At 34.5% G+C, this 24,360-nt stretch overlaps 1 protein-coding gene across 1 annotated transcript; it reads left to right on the top strand.

The window, feature by feature from the left end:
- The first annotated feature begins 13,912 nt into the window (after positions 1-13,912).
- LOC107623438 (PLAT domain-containing protein 3) lies at positions 13,913-14,896 on the top strand. The gene is made up of 2 exons (XM_016325692.3): positions 13,913-14,075; positions 14,164-14,896. Exons 1-2 carry the CDS (start codon positions 13,962-13,964, stop codon positions 14,662-14,664), a joined length of 615 nt encoding a protein of 204 aa, XP_016181178.1. The 5' UTR covers positions 13,913-13,961; the 3' UTR covers positions 14,665-14,896.
- The last annotated feature ends 9,464 nt before the right edge of the window (positions 14,897-24,360 follow it).

The raw sequence follows: 24,360 nt of genomic DNA, 5'->3' as shown, positions 1-24,360 counted from the left end.
CCATTTATCAATAAATATAGCCCTTCGGCTCATGGCATACACGGTACTTCCACCACCATCCTCCATATCTCATATAATCATATCTGATCATCATTGATCATAACCTTTTCTCTTGCTTCACTCGCAAGTTACCACATCCCCTAGCTCCTTCCTCATTGCTAGGCATACCATAATGATTTGATACATAAGGGGTGAGATCGGAGGCTTAAAAGTATGAGGTTTGGCTTTAAAAACTCAAAAATCAACTTTGGCATGAAAATAGGGCCACGCGTACGCGCACTCCACGCGCACGCGTGGATGGCCAAAAACTCATCGACGCGCAAGCGTCAGCCACGCGTACGCGTGGGTGCTCTTGCGCCCAGGCACAAAACTGGCACGACCCTGGCACAACTCTCTGGAAAATAGCTGGGCATTTGGTACAGCGCATCGACGCGCCCGCGCACACCACGCGCACGCGTGGATGGTGCTTTCTGGAAGAACGGCGCGCACGCGCCAGGTGCGCCTACGCGCGTAGGGTCGTTCTGTTAAAAATTTTCTAAGTTAAAAGCTGCAGAATTTACAGATTCAACCCCCAATCTTTCGACGGACATAACTCTCTCATTTTAAATTGTTTTTCACCCGTCCTTCGAACGGCATGGACATCCCGGATCCAATTTCATTTTTAAACAGATTTGGCAGAAAACAGAGATCCGTAGTCCAGGTTATGTCCCGTCAAAGTATGCCCCAAAACCATGTTTCCATACAAAACCACAAAGTGCCATTTTCAAAACAAGTCATTTTCAACTCTTTTCAAAATCAATCAAAACATGCCAATTTCAGCCTTTTCTTTGAAATCAATCAAAATATACCAAAATCAACATCAAGCCTCCTCAACTCGCACGTTGACACTTTCTCAAACTCAAACACATTTACATATCATATACTCTTTCTCATGCCAAATTTCAACAACACCTATTTCCAATCAACCATCATTATACATAATCAATATCGTACTCACTATCACGTGGCTTTACCCACAAATCAACCTTAATCATTCCTCAAGCATATATCACGACAAACATATCTCTAATGCATCATCATACCATCAAGGCATCAATAATCATAATCACATATATGACCATATAATATATCTCAACCAAAACCAACATACCTCATCTATATAATTGCACCCAAATTTACCAAATCCCATACCTCAACTCCTCAAACCTTATTATTCAATAACCAACCCAATCATTCATATATTCATTATCTGAAATTCATCCAATCACTTGTGTCATCATACAATGCACACATCAACTTACCTTTCTTACCTTTTTTCGGCCTCCGGCCCAATATCATAATTTAAATGCATAAACCACAAATCAATACTCATTACCCAGTACATCAAATTCTCAATACACCAAGCATACAAGGCCACACAATTCTCAACCCAAATCATTAATTCACATTACATACCAACTATGCATATTAGCACCAACCATTTACACAATCCAAACTTAATCCTAGGGGCATCTAGCCTAGGAATTCTCATCACAACACACGGTACTTAAATGAAACTTAAACCGTACCTCTTGTAGCCAAACCAATTGATCCTCTTCTTTGGAAGTCTTCACCAACCTTAGCTCCAAGCCTCACCAAAGCTCCTCAAGCAATACCAATCTCCCAATTGTGCACCAACATCACCAAATACACTAACATAACCAATATCACATACATACATCAACCTAGGGCTCATAAAAATGACAAGTCACAAGGGTTTGAGCATTTCTTACCTCAGCCCATATGAAGTAGGGATAGAACCCACTTAGAATCCATGTTGGAGTATCCCTAAACACCCAAAATCACAAGATTTCAACACTAATTACCCAAAAACGTGTAACAGTGGGGAATTTCGAAAACTGGGCAGAGATGAATGGAATACTCACCACAAAACTTAGATAGAATTGTAGAGGATGAGAAGAGCGACGCGTGGCCGCAAACGGCTCGTCAATCGGAGCTCCGTAGCTCAAGTTATGGTGGTTTAAAGATCAAAGAGAGTTAGGTTTTCTCTCTTCTCTTCTCTCTTCCCAATTTCAGCGCCCAACACCCCTTCTTTAGGGCAAAATGAGCTGAAATGCTCATAACTAATGTTTATATATGTTGGGTCTTGGGCCCACTTAGGCCCGGTTCACTTATTTTTGCCCATTGACCCAATTTTGGGCCAAAACCTTTAAGATTAGCGCTCTAAATTGCACTTTAAATATTTCTACATTCCCTAATTATAGTTCCTCATTTATTAATCTTATTTACCCATAATCAATTTCCTCAGCTGTAGTACCAGACAGATCTCAGCCGGTACTGCCGGTCAAAATTTCACTGCGCGCTTTTACGCAGAAAACTATGTTTTCCGACTCGAAAAAAATTCACTGAATCCAAATATCATATTTGAATTATCAAATTCCAATTGCCAAATCTTCCAACCATATTCGCTCTTATTTAACTTATTATTTAATTAATTTCGGTTAGACCGGATATTACAACTGTCATGGCATTTAGGGGCCATTATGCCAAAGATAAAGCATAAACTATTATATATTATTGGAAAGCTCTCGAAGTTATCTTTTTAATGCCACTAAAACTGTGTCATTTGGATCTCTATAGCTCAAGTTATACTTGTTGGAGTGTGAAGAGGTTAGGGTTGACAACATCCACGAATTCTCTTTGCACTTATCTTCAACTCTTGGTTCCTCCTTATGCTTTTACTTCTCTTTTCCTAACATTTTCCTAAAAGAATCATGAAACCAAGAAAATCAAAGTACTAATAGAATAGCCTTGAAAATCATATAATTACCAAGCAAAAGTCATAAAGTTTCTATAAGAAATGCCAATAAAAAGTACTTAAGATGCTCATGCATCAAACCACCAAACTTAAGCTCTTGTTTGTCCTCAAGCAAGCAAAGAATCATGGCTTAGTCATCAAAATTTTCAACCTTAAAATACAAGGGTGAATGGTTGCAATCCAAATGAGTTTGGTTAGCCGTTTCACTTATGCACAATTTAACACAATTGGTTATAATCTTTCAAGGCCTCTATCCGGATTAGATTATAGAATCCTTCCTTGAATCATCACCTTGAAACAAGCTTATTTACTTTTCTTCCACAGTTTTTTTTTTGCTTTGCACCTTGGGCCTAGCCGTGACTCTAAATATTTTGTCTCAAGCTTTGCTCAACATAAAAACACCACAAGCACTTGATTGGGGAGCTCTTTGAGCTTACCATGTCCTTTTAACATTCCCTATCATTGGTGCTCAAAGCCTTTGACTTTTTCTTCTTTTTAGGAGGGGGTGCTTTGTACCTTGAGTCTAGTCATGACTTTAAATACTTTGTTTTCAAGCTTTTGCTTGATACATAAGTACCACAAGCACTTGACTCAGATCCTTAGTCAGTGGTATTCAGAGCCTTTGACTTCTCTTTCAACGCCCTTTTTTTCATTTTTTTCATTACATGTTGCTCCTTCAAGGCTTTGTCAAGTGTAAAGATCCCATAATAGTCCTCTAGACTAAGGCCTCAAGCTAGCAATTTGGCTCAGCTTGTGTTGAACATTCTTAGTTAGTTTGGCCTTCCAAACTCACATTGTCATGCTCTTTATGATCAATCCCTTTTTCTTTTTATTCTTTCTTGGCACATGATCCTTGCCCACATTTAGGAGTAAGCACAATTATATATGCACTTGACTAATAGAACTCATAAATACATTATATAGGATAGAACAGGATAACATATGCATATAATTAAAAAGGAAGGAAGCAATTAGAATTCAACAACCTTAGTTCTTATTGCTTTCATCTTCATCATCTTCCTCTTCATCCTTTTAGGCTATGTAGAGGATAGCCTCAAACACCAAACTTAGAATGATTATTTTTTCTCAAGCAACAAAGAAAAACAGTGGTGATAGAAATAGGAATAATCATTATTGTCTAGTGAAAATAAGAAAGCAATGCAAAAGCTCATTCAAATAAAACAAACAAAATTATAAACAAAACGAAAGAAAAGACAAAATAAAGCAAAATAATCATGTTGCTAATATATTGGCACAGGGGGAGTAGACCTTGCATGGGTAAAGTGTGGCAACACTAAACTTGGTGTGAGAACACTAAACGTGGTTTGACACAATCAATGAGAGGCTAGGCCAAGTACCCAGTGAAATTCAAGCATCATGTTAGTGTAGCAACACTAAATTTAATCCATGAAATACATATGTAACATGAAGAAAAGAAAAAAAAATGAAAAGAAAGTACCTAACGTTGGGTTGCCTCCTAACAAGTACTTCTTTAGCGTCACTAGCTTGACGGTTGGTTCTTGCTTTTTCTTCCACTTCTTCCAGTTGGTTAAAAGAAATGGCTTCAGTGGACATGAAGAGAAAAATGATACTCACGAAAAAAACAACTCCCATGCAACTCTCTGATTTACTAGGACCAAGGAAAGCATATTTAAGTATTGGGGGAGAAGACTTCAATTCAAATATGGGTGGTGCATTCAGATTTTTCTTCTAGAAAGCTTGCATGTAGAGATTTGAAGGGACTTGTATGGCTTCCTCCTTAATTATTAGAATGTGCAAGCTTGGGGTGTGCATGGCTTCCTCCTTTATTTGTGCATCTTCCTCTTCTTTCATGTGTGAGGGTAGAGAGTTCTCTAATTCACTGGAGTATGAACTTCTTTGCTTGATTTTCTCACATTCTTTCGTAGGATCTTGCATTGCTTCTCTTGGGAAAGAAATTGTGTGTTCCTTGGTCGCTCTTGTAGCCTCTGAGGATATGGAATCCTAGGCTTGTATTCCTCCATTACCTCCTTCTTCATTGGAATTTTACTTGGTACAGGGGCCTCTTGGTCTTGCTTTTGCACTTCTAGCTCCTCCTTTGTAGCCTCAGTTTAATCTTCATTATTGTTGCTGATCACTATTCTACTTCTCAAGCTTATTGCCTTGTATTCTTCCCTTGAATTTGGAATTGTGTCACTGGAGAAGGTATTGGTAGGCCTCTTGGTAACTTGTCTGGCTAATTGACCCATTTAAACTTTTAAGTTTCTGATGGAGGCCTTAGTTTCCAGCATGAAGCTAATTGTGTTTTTGGAGAGTTCTACTAAGGTTGTGTCTAAGGTCAACTCCAGAGATGATAGTTATTAATAAGAATAAAGAAAGGATGGCTCTTGATATAAATAAAGAGATTATGGTTTTTGATAGATGGAATATGGAATACTGAAGTTTTCTTGGTCTTGACTTTTCCAACCAAAATCCGGATAGTTCCTCCATCTACAGTAATATGAATCATTCCTTGAGTGTGAGTAGTAACCTATGTGATCTCTCTCCATTATTTTTCTTAGCACAAAACACAAAACTGAATCAAATGTACCATGTGGTAAAAAGAGAGAAAAAGAAGAAAGAATAGAAAGAAATATTTTTTATTTTTTATTTTTTTCTTTTTTTTGAAATAGAAGAGAAACAGAAAAAAAGAAAAAAATATCTAATCTAGGTAATCAATCAACTAGTAGTTTGTTAATCATAATCAATCTCCAGCAACGGCGCCAAAAACTTGATGCAGAATTTACAAAACACAAACTACTGGCAAGTGCACCGGATCGTATTAAGTAATACCACGGGAGTGGGTTATCATTCCCACGAGAATTAACGGATTAAACAAGTAATGATCAATTGATTATTCTAGTTAGACAATAAAAAATAAGAGTTTCAATAGGAAATAAGATAAAGTAGAGAACTAAACAAGAGCAAACTAAAATAGGTTAAGAAAATAATATGATAAAGATAGTTAAGGTGCCAGAGATATCTAAATTTCAGGATTAACAATTATTGCTATCTACTTTGATCATGCAAAGATATAATTCATGACAAACCTTAAGAGATTCAATTCCAATTTCTTGGTAATCCAATCTCTTCTAACCTAATCAACCGTCAATTCCTTGATCAATTAATTGTGTTAAAATGTTAAGTTCAAACTCTGATTTAAAGACCACACAATTATTAAGAACCCAGAAATAATCTGATTATATGTCACGTATCACATTAAATCCAGATAATTGAAGAATTACGAAAAAAGGGTTTCAAGCTTTAATTCCCATGATTTAACTTTTTCAAGATTCAAAGGAATTAGAAGAAAAATGAAAGAGAGAATTTCAAAAGAGGCCGAAATGGCGCTTTTAAAATTAACAATTTATGGGCTTGGGCTAGGCTGGTGTTTGGTGGCGCTAAATGCCACTTTTGATGCAATTCTTGCACTCCTTTCTGTAGGTCTGGCACTAAATGTCGGAAGAGTGGCATTTAGTGCCAAGCAATGGCGGAGCTTAAAGAAAAGTTTAGGGGGAGGGGGATTTTATAAAAAAAATTGCATAGCATTTATATTAAATAAAATTTTAAAAAATAAATATTTTTAAAATTTGTTAAAAATATGAAAATAAATGAATAATTTTACTGATAAAAAATTATAAATATAACTATTATTGAAGTTATATTTTATTTTGTTTGAATATTAGTTTTTTTCTTGAAAATTGTATTTTTTTTATTTTTCATTATTACAGTTATAGAAAAATTAAAATATATGAATTAAAAAATATTTAAAAAAATTATTGTTAGAATAATGAATTTAAAAATTATAATAATGATTGAATGTTTAAATATCTTTATCTAAAAAAAATTCAATCAAAAGATTTATAAAAAATAAAATAATATTCAATTAAACATATATGAAAAAAAGAAATAAAAATTATTACGAGTAATAAGTCTCAAAATTTTAGTGTTCCAGTTGTACAGAAAATAATTATTGGACTAAAAAAGAGGTTGATCTCACTCATCGATACAATAGACAAGGAAATTTAAAAAAGGTTTTTATGTTTCTATTTATTTAATTCATACTTGAGAAGAATTTAGTGTCCAAATTATTTTTTTAAAATGTCTTTCATTACATATCTTCTATATTTTATTATATAAAAAATATAAGGATAGTTTAATGTCTTTTATTATGCATAATTTATAAAATAAAATATTTTTTACTTATTAAGTTGATTACTTTTAAATTTATTATTACCATATTTTTATAAATTTTTTTAAATTATTAGCATATTTTGTAAATATCTAAATATCATTTCATTGTTTTGAGAGTATTTTTTAAAAAATAAAGTGCAACATGATGCGGATATATTCGAACCTAGGTGCTCATATATGTGAGCTAGAAAAAAAAAATAACTAACCAATTGGACAAAGAATATCATATAAAATATTACTACTAATTATTTTATAAAATATTTGAAGGGTCATGACCCCTCAATCTCATTGCCCCAATAAAGCTCCGCCACTCGCGCCAAGTCTTCCGAGAAGAATTGTAATATTGGACGCAGTTTGGCGTTGGACGCCAATGTCATGGCATTGAACATCATTATGCCAGAGAGTAAGTATAAACTATTATATATCGTTGAAAAGATCTCGAAGTTGGCTTTTTAATACCACTAAAATCGTCTCATTTAGATATCTGTAACTCAAGTTATGCTCATTAGAGTGTAAAGAAGCCAGGGTTAACAGCATCCACGAATTCTCTTTGCACTTGTCTTCAATTCTTGGTTCCTCCTTGTGCTTTTGCTTCTCTTTTTCTAACATTTTCCTACAAGAATTATGAAACTAAGAAAATCAAAGTACTAATAAAATAGTCTTGAAAATCATATAATTACCAAACAAAAGTTATAAATTTTTTATAAAAAATACCAATAAAAAGTACTTAAGATGCTCATGCATCATCAACTTTATACTTCAGCAATCTATCAATCCAACCTATTTGTCATCACTATGACAATCAAATTTATACTTCAGCACTATATCAATATGATCTATATATCATCATTATGACAGTCAAATTTCTACTTCAATAATCTATCATACATTGACCATGTATCATTCTTATTACTATTGTTATATCCATCAGTGATTAATTTTCACTATCAATCTGGTATATATTAAGACCAAATTTGATTAATCAAACTCACCAATACAGTGGTGATTACAAAAAATTTATCATTACATTATCTTATCACATTTTTTTCATTCATTCAATAAAATAATGGTGTCCAAAACATAATCTACTTTCAAACCAAAACGTTCTAAACATCAAACCAAAAATACTATACAAATATAAGCAAATTTTAAACTTTATTCATCTGTCATATTTTCACCTTTTTCTTTGGCAACAACATCATTATCCATAAGCACTCCCTTACACACCATTTTGGTAGGATCTATTTAAGAAAAGTCATGATCTAGCACCAAAAACTTGGCTTGAGTCACTGCTCACTCAAAACCTTTAGCAAAGGCATCAAGAATTTCTGTTTCTTTATTTTTCTCTAGATTCTTCATTTTTACAGTAACCTCTATCACTTAGTTTTTCATGCTACAAACATCGCTCTCTTTTTTCTTTAAAAGTGCTAAATCTTTTTCATGAGTACTCTTCATTGTCTTCCGTTCCTCTTTTTTTCCTAGGAGCTTTTTCTTCAACTCTTCCATCATTTTACTTTTTAACTCTAACTCTTCCCGTAGTCCTTCTATGTCATTTTTCTTCTCTAGATTCCTTTTATGTTTCTCCTCTTGACTTCGACCAATACTTTCGAAACAATATGTTATAATCCAAACTTATAAATATTATTCACAAACTAAATAATTCACATACCTCAAGGTATTTATCGATACCAATATCACCAATTTTATTGACTAATGTTACATCAGATGATGATTGAAAAACTTCATCAACCACAACCATGAATGGAAAAGTATGATGCCATAATGAGGTTCTATAACCTCCATCCGAAAAATAGTGCAATTTTTTTTGTTATTAACAAAAATAGTAAGCTCTTCTATAGGAATCTCTTTTCCTTTCTCATATACATCTTCATTCATATCTTCTACAGTTAAATCCATCTTTCTCTTTTTGAAGATCATAGATTTTTTTGCGGGCTGGTTGATTAACTTCTCCCTCCCCATCTCCCTTACCCGAGTTAGACAAGAAACCTTTCTTTTCAATGTTCTTGTTCTTTAGACGAGCTCTTAAGCTTGCAGTAGTGACACCTAAAAATTTTTCACCTGCAAAAACACAAGCAACGTATTTCACCACAAATCTCCTGTCTTCCTCCCATGGAAGTAATTCAGACACAGATATTAATTTATACCTTTCAATTACCTTCACTAAATAATCTACTACACATTCATCTATAGAACTAATTTTTCGAAACCTAACACGTGTTATGGCTGTGAACACCAATAAAGAAAAAAAATTTCACCAAAATTTTCATCCACATAAAAAGAAAAATCTTCTTCTACAGATTTCACCTTCAAAAATATTTCCTTAAAAATTCTTAAATAAGGATTTGAAAATTTTTAAACTAGGACAACTATTCAGATTCACCCATACCCCTTTCCAAACACATTTAGCCTGAAACAGTGAGAAAAATACCTCCAACGAGGTTTTTATTTTTAAAAATTCTATTAAAATCTCAAAACATTTCAGAAAGGCCCAACCATTTGGGTGCAGCTATGGTGGTACACAGTTTAATTGCTTTAACACTGAACATTCAAAATTAGTGAACAGCAATCTTACTCGAAGTTCTTGCAACACACAACTATGCATATAGAAAAATTCAAAATCATCTTTTCTATGAAAAATCTGTTCAAACTAGGGGTTGCAAATGAGAAAGCCCATCCCACCAAAAGGCCGCCATCTGGCGGGTTGGCCCGCCGCCCCGTTTGATGAGGCGGTCTTGAAATATATATATATATATCTTAACTATTAAATATTAAATAATATATATAATTTTACAATCATTTCAATAAATTTATAATTTCTAAATACAAAAAAATTATAATTTCTAAATTCACAAACATTAAAATCTTTATAATTATAAATAAGTAATAAACATAATCATAAACGAAGTTTTTCGAGATAAAATAATAAAACTAATATTGTCCAAAATAAAACAAATATAATCCAAAACATAAAATTAAACATCCTCAAGTTTATAATCAATCAAACATAAAATATAATGTAAAATATAACTTAGAACTAGGTCCATCAACCTCGACTTGAGACTCAGAACCAAATCCAACAGCAGCAACATTAGCCACAGTTTTGGAATTCATCTTTTCTGAAATAACAGCAAATGTTAAAATAATTATTATACAGTCTGACTTAGTCAAACCATAATCAAACAAAACAAAACAAAACACAACAAACAAAAAAAAATCTGCATCAGATTTCAGATTAGTCAAAACAGTAAAATTCAATCAAAATAAACAAACCCAAACTTATCTAAATCTCTTATCTGATACAAACCTAAACTTATGCTAATGTTTAATTTAGTCATGCACACTATTTTGTAAATATAAGTGAGATAAAAAAAGATAAAAAATTCAAAACATTAACAAGCTAAACCAACATACAAGATTAACAGCGATGACGACCAGGACTGAGTAGGCGAGGAGCAGCGGTGATAGCTTGGTGGCAAACCCAGAGAGGACAGAGGAGCAGCATCGATGGCCAGGAGCCCAGGACCGACAAGCAGTGGCAACAATGGCTAAACAGAGCAGCGGTAGCTAGGACCCAAGAGGACCAAAGTGCAGTGACAAGTTGGCGAGACAGGGACCGTGGGAGTAGCCGGTGACGAGGAACGGCGTGACGGTGGTGCCGGATTGCCGGGTACGAGACTGCGAGCTCAGAGCTTGACGATGAGATGGCGACGAGACGGCGTGACTCGTGAGCGTGAGCGTGAGTGGACAATAACAGGCCAACAGTGTTGGCGATGGCAACGGCAACGATGCTGGATAGGGATGCCGGATGCAACAGGATTGGGGCGACTGGGGCTTGGGGCTGTGTGTGGACAGTGTGGTCACCGGTGGTGTACTGGTGTGAGTGCGAGTGTGAGTGTGTTGTGTTGTGTCCGAGTTTGAGAGAGTAAATGGAATTAGGGTAGGGTTTCTTTTGGGTCGAATCGAGTCGGATTTTTTTTACCTGGAATTTGTAAAAAAAATGCCCCTGACAAAAAAAGCACTGGGCCCCCGGAGAAGCCCGCCCCGCGCTGCCGAAATCCGTCAAATCCCACAATTTAGGCGAACTTTTTAGGTATGACAGTTTCAAATTTCTAGCCCATCTTTTTAGGCGAGTTATACGGGCCGGCCCGGCAGACTTCGACCCGTTTGCCATCCTTAGTTCAAACCTACTACATGGTAACAGTTCTACTTGAACACTAGAGCCTTTCCTAACTATTTTCAACTTATCTATTTAATCTACACTATCTTTATCTACAAACAACGACCCACTGATTTTAACGTCCGCACCAGCCCACTTATATGGATCATCATCGTCATCTCGTGACTTTTTTTTTCTTTTTTCATACCCATTGTTTTCAAACACAAACAAAAAGTAAAAAGAAGAAACAATATTTAAAATGATGGATAATAGAACTCGCCTCTTTTACTCATATTTTTAACTCTCTTTAAAAGTGCTTTGATTGAAGAAGCTGCTTTTATGACATTACCTTTTAGGATTCTAAATATTATCTTATCTAGTTAATGGAATCGTTTTATAGTTCTTTTCAAATTAAAACCCTTGTTTTTCTTTTTAACTGTCCAAAGTCAATAGTAGAGATTTCATTGGGATATGAACCAGCCACTCACTTCTTTTAATAAGTAAATTTATCTTTTTATTTTTTATTTATTTTAATAAAGTATGTTGACTTGGGAGTTCCATACCCATAACTAAAAAATAACGAAAAAACACCGAGTTATAAACCATCATTTAAAGCTTAACCTACTTTATTAAAATATTATCAGGCCAAATTTAGGGGGCTATGATATATCTGTTATAAATTGGTTACATATTATAACTCATCTCCATACGTTATAGATCGGCCACTAATATCAATATCAATATCAATATTATATCAAAAACGTTCTAATATATTTTTATTTGTTATTAATGTAATTTAAACGGATAAACAACCACTAATACTAACTCCAATTATAAAAAGGGATAAATAGAAAGAAAAATATAAGAGATTGATATGAGAATTACTCATAAAATAGAGTTTATTATTCATATATACTCTAACTTGAGCGTTGGAGTATTTTTTACAGATATTCATTCCTCTTGTTCTCTTAGTATCGAAATATAACTCATCTCAATTGAAAATTAAAAGATAATCATTGGAGAATAAACTATACCCGGATCAAACTATATAAAAATATGTTGTATTTTTTAAGATTATAATAATTAAATTAAACCATACAATAATATGTTGTATCTTTTAAGGTTATAATAATTAACCACCATTTAGTTTAAGTTTTTCATATTATTTAAAATAAAATAAAAATATATCAGTATAAAATTTCACAAAATTGTGAAAATGCATTACTCCATTATTCAATAAATCATTATCAAACATGAACTGATGTAATCCTTTGAGGTTGACTGTGCTTTAGTGGGTGGTGGGTACCTACAAATTTTATCACTTGTTTATAGAATCAACGAGCCAAGTGGCGCCTCACCATCTTATATCAGTTTTTCTTTTCTTATTTTTTTTTTTTTTTGGTTTCTATCTTATATCAATTTTGTACCATCATATATCACTATATCTGCTTTCAATCTTTTAATAATGCACTCTCTTAAATTTAATAATACTACTACGTATATATAACACGCGTTTCTTCAAACTTTGTCTCACTATACACCGGGTATGACCAAGCAGTATTTTTAACTGTAAAAATGAAGTGATGAATATTTATTCGGTCGTTTAAATTGTATGTATATACGTTGTACTTTAATTCTAAAGTTTAGAAATTACAAATTTAGTTCTTAAGATTATAAAACTTCTATGTCAAATATAACAAAATTTTAGTTGGTATAATGTCTATTTAAATATTTCGTAATTAATATTGTCAACTACCAAATTTTTTGTGATTAAAAATGATGATTCTTTTTAAGTCTAAAAATAATGATTTTTACTAAAATCAAACATTCAATTAAAGATTCATTGCTAACAAGTGTCCATCTGTCACTTTAAAATGAAGAATATCACTTCTAATTTAATAAATGTTATTATAAATAAATATATTTTATATTGAGAATAATATTTTTCAAATTAATAATTTAGATATAGCAATATTAATTTATATTGATTAAATTTAATTTTGATTTACAATTAATAATTTAATATAAAATAATTATATATATATATATTTAATTACATATTATCATATTAATAAAAATAATTATTTTTTATTAAGGATGTAAATAAATAAATATAATTAAAAAAATATATAAAACATTTTACATTAAAGGTGCCACATCAAAATTAAGCTGATATGAATTAATGTTTTAATTTTTTTTATTTTACCAATCCAATAAGCTAAGAACTAATTTATTATAAATTTAAACCCTATTTAAAGATGTTCAGTAATATATTACTGCATGCACAAGATGCAATTCAAACCTTCACACTTGTTTAAGTCACTTATCGAATCGAAATTTGTTAATTAATGTTCTAGTATATCTTACAACGGTTCCGCTACGTTACCAACAGCATATCTGCCAACTTCTGCCAACTCTTATTTATAATTGTGTTTTATGGAAGTGTGTTCGTGGATATGTCTAATAAAAATGTCTTTTTTATAGCTGTGTTTAATAGAAGTGTCTTTATAGATATATTTTGTGGATGTGTCTCTTTATATATGTATTTAAAATATATTAATTATTAGACACATCCACAAACACACTTCCATAAAACACAATTATAAATAAAAGTTAGCAGAAGTTGACAAATAGTATGTTGGTAAAGTGTCCTAGTCGTGGTGAAGATAAATTACAAAATCCATTGTGATTTCCTTTTTACCGTACATATTACCATGTGTGCCACATGATGCACGCTCCAGTAGTCCTCTATTTATGAGACCAACTTTTTTCAACTCAAACAACAAAGCTTCAATGGCACTCTCCACAAGGTTCCTCCATCTCCTCTTCCTCCTCTCTCTATGCTTCATCACCACAACCGTCAGATCCGTAAGTCCCACCTCTCAATCTCACCGTCCCTCAAGAAGCTCGACTTTCATCTCATGTTTTTCAATTTTTCTTTTTCTTTTTTGTGCAGGACGATGATTGTGTCTACACGGTTTACATCAGAACCGGTTCAATCATAAAGGGAGGAACCGATTCAATAATCGGTCTCAAGCTATACGACCAGTACGGCTACGGCATATACATAAAAAACTTGGAAGCATGGGGCGGGTTGATGGATCCCGGTTACAACTACTATGAGAGGGGCAATTTGGACATTTTCAGTGGCAGAGGCCCGTGTTTGAACGGGCCTGTTTGCGCTGTTAACTTGACTTCCGATGGGTCTGGAGACCACCACGGCTGGTACTGCAACTACGTCGAGGTAACTACCACTGGGGCCCACATACCCTGTGCCCAGCAACAGTTTACTATTGAGCAGTGGATCGCTACCGATACTTCGCCCTACGAACTATGGGCCGTGAGGAACTACTGTAATAGTGATATCAGTAAGGCCCGTGTCAGGCCCGCCGGCCCAGATGGTGGTGATAAGTTGAGGTCCGGGTTCTCTATTCTGGACTCTGCAGTGCGTGTGTAGGGATGGGGTGTGTGTTTTTAACTTGTGTTGTTGTGGTATGTGGTAATTTTTCAGTGTGTGTTTTTTATTTTATTTTATTTTTTTTAGTAGTGTTGTGACCATGGTTGTGGTGGCGGTGGAAAAATAGAGATGGCCAAATCGGAATTGATCGCCAGGTTCAGTAGTCAAAGAACCTGTATCCATCTTTGTTATTGTTTTGTCTGAATAAAGATTTGGCATAACCAATTACCAATGGGCGGTGATTTTTATATGGAGAGAATATAAGGAACGATTATTATGTAAATAAAGCCTTTGTGTACAAACTGCCAAGAAAAAACGGAAGAAATCATTTATAAAAAATAAGGAAATTTTTATTTATTGATGAAAAACATATCTCCAAAGTCCAAACAATATGAATTTATAAAGTATGTATTCAATATTTCCTTTAGATAAATATACCTAAATTACATTATGAAGATTATTTGACTTAATTATTCATCAATATAATCCACCTATTTGCTTGAATGTAAATGAGCTGCAAAAATTATTTTGGAGGTATCTGTGAAATTAGGGATTACTGCCATCTGCTTTCATTACAGCACCTAACTCCAAGTCTCCAACCGGCCAATGTTTTTTTTTTATTTTTTATTTTTTTTTAGTTTTTTTTTTTTAACAAAGAATTAATTTAATTTGGTGACTACACAAGTACACAAGGCTACAAGCTTCCGGCAACTCCTAGATGCCTTAAAAATTAAAATAAAGGATATTCTTATTTTATTGCATATTTATTTGTTACATAAAAAATATTTTCCGTCACATATAGTAGCGTAGGAATCCTAAGTTCTAATTATAAATATACAAAATTCAACATTTCGTGTAGATGCTAGAATCATCATCTGAGATTATATATTGCTAATCAATCATTTTTTTTTATTATTTTGTATCACTTTTAAGGTTGTTACTTGTTAGATATTGTTTTGTCGATTTTTAGTAAATCGAGAGTAGTTTAATATTTAATAATTTGGAAGCAAAATCTATTTTTTTTTGCGAATACCAGTTTTCTCAAAGTACATCAAAGGTCTTTTGATTGGACCAAAATTTAAGAAAATCTAAAAACAGTAAATAAAGACTTTGAAAATAAATTGATTGAATTTGAAATGGTTTACATTTAATTTAAAGAAAACAGTAAAATGCCTTCAATTCAATCAAAGGACTTTTGAAATGGAAAATAAAATACTGAAACGTAAAGTTGAACAAGAAAATTAAATGTTGCTTGAAAAATAAATTTGAAAGAAAAGTAAAGTTTGTAGAAAATGTAAATGAAAAGTAAAAACAAGTGGAAGGAACTCTACAGCAAATTGACTCAAAGCAGACTCAATAAGTCATTGGAATGTGAGTGTGCATGAGTAATTTCTGAAGCAAAGTTCCAACCATTGTGCATTCGAATCTTCTCCTATTTATAGGGATCTCCAACTAATTAAATTGAAGTGTAACTTCCACGTACATTAGTCCATCAGTAACCGTTCCCGCCTATTTTGCTTGACAAACGTAACAGCCAGAAATAACCTTCAAAATTCGAAATCTTCGATTTAACACATCGGACAGCCCATAAACAGAAACGTGGCAGCCCTGACTCTTGCTCAATATTCCTTGCCATAGATCCTTTCTCTCGACGCAAGTCTTTCTTTGAAGACACGTGCTTACCAACTTTTGAATATACCTTCTTTTCGAAATAAATTATTTTCAACAAACAAATTGTCCCCTAGGATTAATGTGTTTTCTCGATACTACCTTAAAGTGAAAACGCTTAATCCTAACTGCTTTTACTATGCCTCCGTAAGAATTTAATTAATCATCAATGAAATTTATTACCTTTCATTTACTCACATTTATCTTGACATGTTCCCCACTACTCTTAGCTTCTCTCTCCACCACTTCACTTTCTTCAAGAAGTTATCCAATTTCAAATTTCAAACTCTATCATATGAAACGGTAAAGCACTTCTTTCATCACTGAATTGAACTTTTATCATCATTCAACTTTAACCTTCTATTTTCAATCTTCGTCTTCCTCTCTTCTCCGAATTTCCTGTACGACTCTACCTTATGCAATTAACTTTACCATTACCAAACTTTTACCTTCACACACCAATGGCTTCTTCTTCGATTCACAACACTTCCACTGCCTAAGATAAGAATAAAGGTCATATAACTCAGGTTCAAGAACCACCAACCCTGTAAGTACTGAATCAATTCAATGACGAGATTATTGAAGATCCTCAACTTCTGCCTGATGATAAGAGGATTCTTATTCCTTTCATTGTTGACGATGAAACATGCTGCTTTGTTGGCCCCATTCAAACCTTGGAGCGTGCCAATAAAAAACTCGATTTCTTCCCTAATGTCGAGGGGGAAGATTTGCTCATCAAACAAGATCTCCTTATTGCCCCTTTTATTAACCCAAAAAACTCTTCAGGAATATGATGCCAAGGCATCTTAGGTTAGTTTTTCACTTGTTTTATTAGGTTTTATGCACTTTCTTGAGCAATAAGTAAGTATTTGGATGGAAGTTTCATGCACACCTTGATTCATTCAAACATGGATAAATTGATGCATTTTCATGAGATTTATGCTATATTTACTTGTGTGTTAAAGAATGATGCAAACTCTTGTAAATCTAGCAAAGCTTTGATGTATATGTATTGGTTGATGGTAGGTGAAGAGAAGCAAGGAAGAAGTATGGAAAGAAGATGAGGAAAGGCAAGCAAGCAAGCAACCAAGCAACAAAAAGGGCCATGGAAAGAAAAAGAGGAAGCAACGTTGGTGGCCAAAGTTGGCTCACCAACGTTACCTCCAACGTTTTCGATACAGTTTGCTTTCTAGAGTTGGAAAAATTGGCTGCGACGCGTACGCGTAAGCGACGTGCACGTGTGGACTGTGGAATTTTGATACTCCACGCGTACACGTGGGTGACGCGCACGCGTGACAAAGCCAACGTTGGAGGGAACATTGCCAAACTAACGTTGAGTCCAACGTCTGCGACAATTTTTCAAATCTGGAGTTGGGAAAATTTGCAGTGACGCGTACGCGTCGATGACGCGTACACGTGAGTGTGAATTTTAGCAGTTTGACGCATATGAGTGGGGGATGTGTACGCGTGACCAGGCGAACATTGGTGCACCAACGTTGGGTCAAACATTGCTGGCAATGCCTAGAATTCATTTTCTTTAAGAGAACGTTTGACCCAACATTTACTAAAAAATATTGATTACCAATGTTGATACCAACTCTGCCAATTCTGTTATAATTGGGCACCCATGCAAAGTATGAACGTTAGTCCCTCCTCAACATCATTGAGAGCCACTTCAATCTACTTCAACAAGGGCCAAAAGCCCAATCCAAAGACTTGAAGACCAAATAAAGAAAGTGTATAAATAGCATAGAGTTTAAGTTAACTGGGGTTAGACAGATTGGGATCTGGATCTATATTTAGAACTCTGCAATAATTCCTTTTGTACTTTCTTTACTTTTTCTGCACTTTTCTTTCTTTTTAATTTGAATTGAGCTATGAACAACTAAACCCCTCTTCATTGGGTTAGGGAGCTCTGTTGTAATTCAATGGATCAATAATAGTTTTCATTCTTCTTCCTCTGTCTTTTCTCTTGATTTTGCTAGAAAGCTTTCAATCTTTATTCAATTGAACAATTATCTCGACATAGAAGTTGTTCATAATTGGATTTCCTCTGAACCTTGAGAGAGGAATGAGGAAATCATGCTAGAAATGCTTTCTCACATCGGATTAGGTTGGGGGTTGGATGGATATAGTGACATGTAATCCTACCAATACTTTGATCTATGAAAATGTGTGGTATAATCAGTGACCAAACTTCATCTCTTTCCATGAGCAATTAAATCAAGACATTGGACAATTGTTCAAGCTTAGAGAGGCTGGTGAGTCAAGACATTGGGAACCAATCACCTAAGATTGCCAAGAAAGATTAATGAATGCATTGATTAAGGAAGAGACGAAAATGATCTGATCCGGAGAATGCAATATCTCCTAAGCCCAATGAATTCCCCACTTCTGATCTTTCCATTCTCTTTAATTTCTTTCTGTTCACATTTATGCTGAATCATCCCCATTTCCATTTAATTTCTTGTAATTTAAGTTTCTGCAGTTAATTTCCCTACAACTTTACTTTTTGCAATTTAATTTCTGCCATTTACATTCGATTGTTTACATTTCTTGCCATTTAAGTTTTCCATCAATTTAAATTCTGCAATCCTCAATTCAACTCTATTTAGTTTAACTAGAACACTCTTTCAATTAAAGTTGATCAACTAATCAATCCCTGTGGGATTCGACCTCACTCTATTGTGAGTTTTTACTTGACGACAATTCGGTATACTTGCCGAGAGAAATTTGTTGAGAGACAGATTTCGTGCATCAAGTTTATGGCGCCGTTGCCAGAGATTGATTTTGTATTGACAATGATTAACTTGGAGGATAACTAGATTGAACATTTTCCTTTTCTTTTGTTAATTAAGTTTTAATTTCAACTGTTTACTTTTATCTTCTGCAATTTGAGTTGTTTTTCTTTATTTCTTTACTTTTTAGCACACTAATCCACTAATTGTTTGTTCAATTGCACTAACCAATCTAACTATAATTTTTAGTGAATTCTTCACTTGCTGTTTGCCTGTGTTTGCTGAGTGTATGACAGGTAGAAGAGGAGGAGCTTCAACTTCTTTTGATAGTGAACCTGAGAAGACCTTCCTTAGACTAAGAGGGAAGCAAGAGGTAAAAGAATTGCTGGAGAAGAGGAATTGGAAGAGGATCTGGACATTACAATGGAAGAAGAAGTTCACAACCATATTGGAGAAGGTGCTGGTAATCATGCTGGACAGGAGAGAAGGGTGCTAGGCTCCTACATTAATCCCAATCCTGGGAATTGTGGGAGTAGCATTCTAAAACCAACCATTCATGCCAACAACTTCGAGTCAAAACCACAGCTCATCACCCTTGTTCAAAACAATTGCTCATTTGGAGGAAGTGCCTAAGAAGACCCCAATCAACATTTAACCACCTTCCTTAGAATATATGATACTGTGAAGTCCAATGGTATTCATCCTGACATCTACAGATTACTTTTGTTTCCCTTCTCTCTGAGGGATAAAGCATCAAAGTGGCTAGAGTCCTTTCCTAAGGAAAGTTTGACAACTTGGGAAGATGTGGTGAACAAATTCTTGGCAAGATTTTACCCTTCCTAAAGAGTTAACAGATTGAGAGCTGAGGTACAAATATTCAGGCAACAAGATGGTGAAACTCTCTATGAAGAATGGGAGAGATACAAGGAGCTGATATGGAAGTACCCTCCTGACATGTTCAATTATTGGGTACAGCTACATATTTTCTATGAAGGTCTGTCACAAGAGTCAAAGAAGGCCTTAGATCACTCTTTTGGAGGCTCTCTCAACAAGAAAAAGATGATTGAAGAGGCTATAGATGTCATAGAAACAGTGGCCAACAATGAATATTTCTATTCCTCTTATAGAAGTACCAATAGAAGGGTGATGGAGCTGAATCACATGGATACAATACTAGCTCAAAACAAGATGATCACTAAGCAACTAGCAGACCTCACTAAGCAGATGGAGAGGAGTCAAGCTGCAGCAATTCATACTCAACCACCAGCACAAGAAGAGTTGAATACAGAGGAAGGAGGTGATTGGGAGCAAGTCAACTATGTTGGAAACTCATCAAGACAAACCTATGATCCATACTCCAAAACCTATAATCCTGGTTGGAAGAATCATCCAAACTTTGGGTGGAGAAACCAGCAAAACCAGAACCAAGATCATAGACCTCACAACTCCAACCATTACAGTAACTCCACTTACCAAAACTCCAACCAAAGATCATATCTACCTTCACATCAAGCACTAAATAACCAGTCTCAACCTCCAATTTCCAATTCACCATCTGAGGATAGATTATCCCGGATTGAAGCCTTGCTTGAAAATCTTTGCAAGGAGGTTCAAGACAACAAAACATTCAAGGATGAAGTAAGGTCTAGCATGAAAAGTCAAGGAGAGGCCATCAAGAAGCTTGAATCTCAAGTGGGATACCTCTCTCAACAAATTCTTAAGTCTACTGATAGCTTCCCAAGTGATACTGAGAAGAACCCAAGAGGAGAGACAAAGAATGTGAGATGGAAAGAATGCAAAGCGATCACTCTAAGAGATGAAGAGATTCTGGAGGAAATGAATTGCAAGCCATTAGAGCATAAATCAGAAGATTCAAAGAAGAATTTGGAAGAGACAGAACAAGGAGTTGGCCCTGCACAGATGAAGGAACCAATGGAGAAAAAATTCCTGAAATTGTATGTACCAAAGGCACCATTCCCTCAGAGACTCAGGGGTGGTGAGAAGGAGAAGACATATTCTAGATTCCTAGATACATTCAAGTCTCTCCACATCAACATTCCTTTCATTGAAACCCTCCAACAGATGCCATCTTACATCAAATGCATGAAGGAATTGTTAACCAAGAAGACTGCCTTAAAGGGCGGACAAACAGTAGTGATGAATAAGGAAAGCAGTGCCCTTATTCAGAAGGAGTTGCTAGTGCGTGGCAGAAGTTAGACCAATTAAGAGATTTTAAATAAGAGAATAGCGTTGTAAGTATAGCTCTTAACCAGCTAAAATCTGCCTCACCAATTTAAAAAGAGTGTCACAGAAATTTAGAATAAAAATACTGGGAGTATGAATCCCAGGTCGTCTCCCAACGAGTTGCAGGAAATGGTGCTATTTTATTAATTAGGAATTTTTCGAGAGTTTTGAGAGTTGAATAATGAGCAATCAAATAATTGTAAATTGAAGCAATAAAAATAAACTAAGAATAATTATTGATATTCTAAATAAAAAGCATTGACTGGGGGAATGATTAATTGGAAGTTCTATCCTTGTTGGGATCTCTTAAGTGCAGTATTAAAAAGGTTGTTGTTTTCACTCACTTAGTTAACCCTTACTAAATAAAGGAAAGTCAAGTGATTAAGCTAACCCTTATTCGCAAATCCTAGTCCTCTCCCTTGGGAAGGTCTAGCATTAGTAAATACAGAACTAGCCAACAATGTTCAAATTAATCAACACTTAAGCCTTCCAACTCAAGTGTCTCCTTTTAATCAACCCCCATATCAAGTATGGAATCTACTCCATTGACATGAATATAACGCTCATAAGAATATAAGAAGACATGATGAATTTAAATGAAAATAGGGATTTAAAATTAATTAAAAATAAAGTAATCCTTTGCACTAACAATTCATGAAAATAATCCAATCAGAACTCTAAATAAAATAAATAAGGATATGGAAGAATAAGGGACAGAGTAAACAAACTAGAATAATATCTTCAACAGAGGTAATGACTTCTTCAATATCCAAAGCATAAAACAATGAATTAGGAATGTAAAATCCTAAAAACTACCCTAATGAGAATATGTGAATGTATCTAAAGTTGTGAAAAGAGGTGTCTGTGTAGATGTGTGTTGAGTCTCTGCATGTTCCTTGGCTTTATTCTGTGTTTCTGGGCCGAAAACTGGGTCAAAACGCAGCCCAAAATTGCCCCCAGTGTTTTCTGTTAATTATGCAGATCGCGTAGGTCACGCGTACGCGTCGTCCACGCGTTCGCGTCATTCAGCGATTTTCCTTGTCACGCGAGCGCCTCGTTCACGCATTCGCGTCATTTGTGCAGACTCCAATCCACGCGTTCGCTTCTGGCACGCGTTTGCGTCGCTACAATTTTCTCTATTTCGCACGTTCGCGTCAGCCATGCGCTCGCGTCAGTGTTTGCTGGTCATCTCCTTAGTTTCTTGTGTTCCTTCCATTTTTGTAAGCTTCCTCTCCATTCTCTAAGCCATTCCTACCCTATAAAACCTGAAACACTTAACGCACGGATCGCGACATCGAATGGTATATAGGAGAATTAAAATATACTAATTAAAGATTTCTAGGAAGCAAGTTTTCAACTATAAACAATTACTAGGAAGGAATTACAAAATCATGCAAATCATATGAATAAGTAGGTAAAAGTTTGATGAAACCACTCAATTAAACACAAGATAAACCATAAAATAGTAGTTTATCAACCTCCCCACACTTAAAACAGTAGCATGTCCTCATGCTTAGCTTAAGGAGATAAAATAAATGAGTAGGGAAAAGTAAGACTCATGTAATGCAATGCATCCTATGAATGCAACTATATGATAAAATGATTTTGTTTATTTAGTTAAAAATAAATAAGTTCTTTCAAGACAAAAATAAATCAAATTCCACTAACTCAAATCATACAATAAAAGCAAGTAAACTTGTAGGAAGACAGCTTATGAAGGCAGGGAACATAGGATTAAACATTGAACCCTCATTGATGGTGTATGTGCACTCTAGTCTCTCTAGTGTATAGGGTAATCACTCTACTCTTCTCTAATCATGCTTTCTAAACCTTGTTCTTCACCTAACCAATCAACAAGTATTTAATGCACCAATGCAAACATCATGAGGTCTTTTAAAGGTTGTAATGGGGCCAAGGTAAATGTGAGGGTATATATATATGGCTAAGTGGGCTATAGATTGAATCCTTGATTATCCTAAGCTATCACCTAACATACATACTCTATTTTCTTCTTAGATCTTCCTTAACTACCCAAAGTTTTCCCACTTTTGTTTTACATACTCATGCATTAACTTTTTCTCTTAACTTGTATCACATGTGCATTGATTTTTGAACTTAATTTAGCATTGGGATAATTTTGTCCCCTTATTTATTTATCTAATTACTTAATTATCTGAATATTTTTGGATTTTTTTATTTTTCTTTTTTTTTGAAAGCATAAAAATAACATTGCCAATGCACATGGATTTATCATTTTTCTTAGTTTCACATGAGTAGGTACCCAAATTCCCAATATTTTAACATGACACATTCCCTTATTAACCAATGTTCCCACAGTTTCCCATACTTAATTGATACACACTTCCTATCTTAAGCTAACCAAAGATTCGTGATTCGTCATATCATTTGGGGTATTACTTATTTTTCTGCTTAAGGCTAGTAATGTGGTAGAATATAGAACAAATGGGATTCAAAAGGCTCAAAGTGGCTTACAAAGGTAAATTGAAGGGTAGGCTATTTGGGGTGAGTGAGTTAATAAAATAATGGCCTCAATCATATGCATGCATATAACACATTAAATATTGGACATATAGGATGGAACAAAATATAGATTACAATCATAGAGAAGCAAACACACAAGAATAAAAATATTTATGGTTAAATAGTGTAACCATGTCTTTAGGCTCAAGTCTCACAGGTTCTGTGTTCTAGCTTTAAACCATGTTCCAAATACAATTTCCAAACAGGTTTAACACAAAAAGTTTTAATTTAAATTAGTGAAAATTTTTCAAAAACAGGGTCTTAAAAAGAAACTTATTGTTTTCTAACCAATTTAGAGCATGCATGCAAATAACCTATTACTACGCAATTTTATCCTATTCTAAGAAAAGAAAAATGAACTAAATATCCTATTTTATTGGTGCTAAGGAAAAGAAATTACCTCCGGAAGTTAGGTACTGACCGACCTCCCCACACTTAAAGCTTGGCACTGTCCTCAGTGCCATTAGTCAGGAACAACGGGGGGCTGGTAGCAACATCTCCACAG

This window comes from Arachis ipaensis, chromosome B10 (assembly GCF_059453495.1).
Source record: "Arachis ipaensis isolate K30076 ecotype BB chromosome B10, ASM5945349v1, whole genome shotgun sequence".
Classification (NCBI taxonomy): domain Eukaryota; kingdom Viridiplantae; phylum Streptophyta; class Magnoliopsida; order Fabales; family Fabaceae; genus Arachis; species Arachis ipaensis.
Note: the sequence above shows the minus strand (reverse complement) of the source record. Positions and strands in the feature narration are given on the sequence as shown.

Excerpts from the sequence above, each read along its gene's own strand:
- LOC107623438 (XM_016325692.3), top strand. The coding sequence starts at position 13,962 with ATGAGACCAACTTTTTTCAACTCAAACAACAAAGCTTCAATGGCACTC. Across the intron at positions 14,076-14,163 it reads TCACCACAACCGTCAGATCC|GACGATGATTGTGTCTACAC; the intron begins GTAAGTCCCACC and ends TTTTTTGTGCAG.